The 5,076-nt window shown below is 39.3% G+C and overlaps 1 protein-coding gene across 1 annotated transcript; it reads right to left on the reverse strand.

Annotated features, from left to right (window-relative positions):
- Window positions 1–568: 568 nt before the first annotated feature.
- LOC131812672 (sodium/potassium-transporting ATPase subunit beta-3-like) lies at window positions 569–2,122 on the reverse strand. Its single transcript, XM_059142500.1, has one exon. The coding sequence runs from the start codon at window positions 1,909–1,911 to the stop codon at window positions 1,069–1,071; it is 843 nt and encodes a 280-aa protein (XP_058998483.1). The 5' UTR covers window positions 1,912–2,122; the 3' UTR covers window positions 569–1,068.
- Between the last annotated feature and the right edge of the window lie 2,954 nt (window positions 2,123–5,076).

A 5,076-nucleotide genomic window follows, 5' to 3' on the forward strand; every position in this document is an offset into this window, starting at 1 on the left:
GTCTTTGAGTTTATTTTGTATATAGTGTAAGGCAGTGGTCTACTGTCATTCTTTTGCACATAAAATTTTAGTTTCCCCAAACTATTTTTCCTATTGGATGATCTTGACACCATTGTAGAAAGTCAGGTGACCATATATTTAATGGTGCATTTCTGGGCTCTGCAATCTATTCCATTTGTTTCTATGTCTGTCTTAATGCCATTACCACACTATTTTGATTACTGTAGATTTGTAATAAGTTTTTTTTTTATATTTCACAATTTATATTTTATTAGAGTCCACAGTCTGCTAAATAAAAGCAGTAACGAGATATTTCACAAACTATTGTACAATTTAAATCATATGAATTTAATTTCATAAAAAATTAGGTGCATATTCATAGTGGCTAACTTAAGCTGTTTCATCTATGGTCTAAAATACTTTATAAGAGATTTAGTTCCAGCACTAAAAATAATCCATCGGTATATATATTTTTTACATGTTTTACAACATAAAGTTTGTGCTCTTAATCAAAAAGATCCACAGACTAATTCAGCATGTAAAAAATAATTTTACAAAACATCAAGTCAACCTTTCAAATCCACTTTTATTTTCTTTTTTCCTCCTCACATACAGACCTTCTCCCCATACATTTCTTGCAGCTATAGAGTCACTTGATGATGTTCAGGTACCATTTTATCCCTAAAACTTTGCTGGCATCAAAATATGACAGTTAACCAGTGTTAAATCTATAAAATATTTACATAGCACAGCACATTAAGCTTTAGACAGTTGGCAATTAAACCACATAAAAATACGGTAAGACCCCCATACTACATGTTCGGAATTGGTGTTCACGGTCCCTTTCTGGCGACTGTACACTGGTTCAAAAGGCAGCAGAGGCAACAGGCAGTTACGTGAGGACACTGAACACTATGATCTGGAAGCACATTATAATGTTACCCCAGTGTCATGTACCACCCCACCTTTCTCCAAGGTGGGCTCGTAATTCTAGAATGGCAGGTCCAGCTGATACAAAATGAAGACAGACAACACAACATTTACTCTGTGGAGACAGCCTAACTCCTACTATGCACGTGCTGTGACTTTGAACACAACTCGTCCTAAAAACTTGTCACGATCATCCTGGTTTTTTAGGTTGGGTGATCCATCAATCTTGCACTCGACTGTTACTTCATTTACGGTACTGCTGGTAGCATTAAAGGAGACCTGGACAGCAACTAATGGCTGCAGATAACTCACATGCAGTTTTTTCCCGTAATATGGAAAATATTTTAAATCTATAGTTCCTTTGGGTGGATAAGTTGATAGAGCTGCTGTGTTTTCACTCTTTGAAGTACATTCTATCCTTGGTTCTCCTTGAGGTTTTAATCCAATTATTCTGTTCATTTTCACAAGAACACAAGGATTTCCTTTGGAGTAGCCAAACTCTGGATCATCCACACCACTGCACTCCTGAAGTAAAGTAAGAGGAAACTGACATGCACCATAAACTGGACCCTTCTGTTCATTAAGTGCTCCATCGGGACAGGCTGTGAGGTTCTTCTGTTCTTCTAAATTGTAAGGTTTTAGAAACTTCCTAAGGTCTTCAATGTACCCTTGATAGGACTCTGGATCAGACACAGTGAATGAATATTCCAATGCAGTTAGTGGTTTTGGAAAAACCATAAGTCCTGGACTAGGAATCTGGTCACGATATTTTGGAACTTCATCGTTCAGAGTCTGAAGCATAGCCCACATTGTGAATGAGAAGAGGGCAGCCAGGAATCCATAAAAGACTAGGTAGAAGAGCAAGATCAAACCCCAGCTCTTGGCGGTGCGCCCCAGAAACTCTCCGGTGGTCGGGTTGTAGATGAAGAGCTTCCACTCGGCTAGGCTCTGGTTGAAGGACTTCTTCTCTTTCTTCGTCATGGTGTGTGTGCAGACGGCGAGGGGAGCGGCGGCCGCGGGGATGGAGGCGGCAAGGAGCGCGGAGGCGCGTCCCGGCTCTAGCGGCACAGCCGGCGGCAGCGGACAGCGGGACGGCCGAAGACACCACCTCGCTGCGGAGCGCACTCGAGCCTACTGCGCCGCGCGAGCCCGGCGGCCGCTCGGGCCGCGGGAGCCTGACGTCTCCGCCCGCCGCAACCAATCCCTGTAATAAGTTTTAAAATAAGGAGATGTGAGACATACAATTTTTCTTTTTCCTATTTTTTTTTAAAGATACTTATTTATTTATTTGACAGAGAGAAAGAAGATAGAAAACACAAGCAGGGGATTGGCAGACAGAGGGAGAGAGAGAAGTGTGCCTCGCCTCCCGGGAGGGAGCCCAACACTAGGCTTGATCCCCAAATCCTGGAATCATGACATGAGCAGAAGACAGACAATAAATGGACTGAGCCATCCAATTGCCCCAACTTCTTTTCAAGAATTTTTTTGACTAAAAATCCCTTGAGACTTCATATGAATATTTCAGCTGATTTTTCAATCAGCAAATTTGTCAGGAATTTGCAGGAATTTTGACAGTGGTTGTATTAAATGTGCAACATTTAAGATACCATTTACTTCTAAATAATATTGAGTCTCCTGAGCCTTGAAAATTTCGAATCATTTGGAACACACACACACACACACACACACACACACAGGCTTATTTAAAAGAATTGACTTTCATGTATATGGAAGCTGGCAAGTGCAGATGAAATTTAGACTCACATTTTGAGTCTAAAGACCAGAAACTGCTATAAACCAGTAAAAGCCAATGTCCCAGTACAGGTCCATAGGCAGGAGGCTCCTTAGATAAGGAAGAGTTAATGTGTCACAGGGCAAGTCATCAGTCAGAGAGAGCTAATGGTTAGTTGGAAGGATCTCAGGTAGGAGATTTTCCTCTTACTCAGGGGAGGTTAGCCTTCTGTAATTGTCAGGCCTTCATTTAATTAGATGAGGACTACACATTAGTGAAAGCAATCTACTTTATTCAGTCTACCAATTCAAAATTAATATCATCCAGAAAAAGCTTATAGTCACTACCCAAAACAATAGTCGAACAAATATTTGAACACCCTGTGAGCTAGGCATGTTAACACACAAAACTAACCAGTACAAGTTCATTGTTTATCCACTAGCACCAAGACACATCTCCTTAAGCCATACTTAATCTCTAAAAAAGAAAACACAAGGTCATAATTCCACCTAACATCATAAAACAATCCTGCATACAACTGAAAATTTCCTAAAAGTTCCAGAGGAAGGGAAGGTAATTTTTTGGGTAATTTTTACTTTTCCCCTTGATATTCAGTAAGACAAATACTACAATGGAAAATAAGGATATTAAAATGCTATGACAGAAATTCAATATATCTTCAGTTTCATGATAAGATAATTAAAAAGGAAAGAAAATAAAGCTTTTAAGATATATGCATATATATATATATATATACATATATATATATATGTATTCACGTACACAAACACATTCTTGATATAAGGAGTAAATACAATAATTACAGTCTTCATTTTTGTAACAATTACATGACTAATTCACAAATGCTTTCTCTTGTTACCCATTCTGTATTCAATGTGCCTTCAACAAGCACCAAAATTGGCCATGCTTCTTTACTGATGGGGTGACACAAAACTTCATTACTGAAGGGTCTGGGTCATTAATAGTGCTGCCTAGATTGGGTTGTTGTAACATTCCATTGACCTTAATCACAGAGTATGGTGATAGTAAGTGCCGTCCTGTCAGATCTCCTATTTTCTAGATATACTTTTTCTTACCTCCATTGTAATATATACTTTTTCTTACTCCATTGGAGGAGTAGTCCAATTTCTCCTTGGTTGCCAAAATCAATCACCCCAGCTAGCACAGCAACCTCCTTCTCTGCCTATTGATTTAAATGCATGAGCTTCCCAAAGTGGTCAGACAGCAGTCTTAACCCTCTGTTCAATAGAATGTTTCTGTGTCTACTGCTAGAAGCATTTGTCCCTTTGGAATGCAGACTTCGAAGGAAGAAAAGCATAAGTAAATGGCAACAGGAAGCACAAATTTTGCTAGTGGGTAACTAAGGGTAGTAATGCATGTTGACTCTCCCATTTCTATCCTTTGATTACAGGACTTCACTATGGTATGAACAGCAATATGGCATAAAGGCTTATTCAAAGCATATTTGACCTTGCAGACAACTGAAGACACTTACTCCAGCCCTGGTACATATTGCTACCTACTTTGTATTATAACTAATTATGCAGAAGGTCATTCCACCATTTTATGAGAGGAATTGCTTTAGCATGGCGAGAAATATAGTAAGACCAATGAATTCCTAAGTATGGACCCATTGTGGCAGTTCATTTACTGTGAAGAGAGATTATTGATCAGAATCATTGTTGTGTGAAATGCTATGATTTGGGGTAAAAAAATTCTCTAAGTTCATGGATGTAGTTTTGTCAGCAGCATTGCATGCAGGGAATGCAAATCCCTATCGGAAGGAATTGTCTACGTCAGTCAGGACAAAATGCTGCCCTTCCATGATGGAAACATTCCAATGTAATCAACCTGCACCCAAGCTGATCATGTCAAGGAATGCTGCCATATCGGGGACTTCAGGTTGCATCTGCTGAGTTGGCACTTGGCAGTGGTCATGCCCACTGTAGCTTTAGTGGGTAGAAGTCTATTCTGTTGGGACTAGAGGAGATTATGTTGAGTGAAATAAGCCAGTCAGAGAAAATAAATTACCATATGGTTTCTCTTACTTGTGGAACATAAGGAATAACATGGAGGATATTAGGTGAAGTAAAGGAAAAGTTGGGGTTGGGGGGCATTGAACCATGAGAGACTGTGGATTCTGAGAAACCAAATGAGGATTTTAGAGGGAAGTGGGTAGGGGTTGGGTAAGCCTGGTAGTGGTTATTAAGGAGGGCATGTATATTTGGAGCACTAGGTGTTATATGTAAACAATGAATGTTGGAACACTACATTAAAAACAAGTGTATTGTATGGTGACTAATATAACACCCACACAAAAATTAAAAATGAAAATTCTGTTTTCTTTACCTAGACTTTTTTTTCGCTTGTTTGTTTGGTTTGGTTTGGTAACC

Source organism: Mustela lutreola, chromosome 1 (assembly GCF_030435805.1).
Source record: "Mustela lutreola isolate mMusLut2 chromosome 1, mMusLut2.pri, whole genome shotgun sequence".
In the NCBI taxonomy this organism is placed as follows: domain Eukaryota; kingdom Metazoa; phylum Chordata; class Mammalia; order Carnivora; family Mustelidae; genus Mustela; species Mustela lutreola.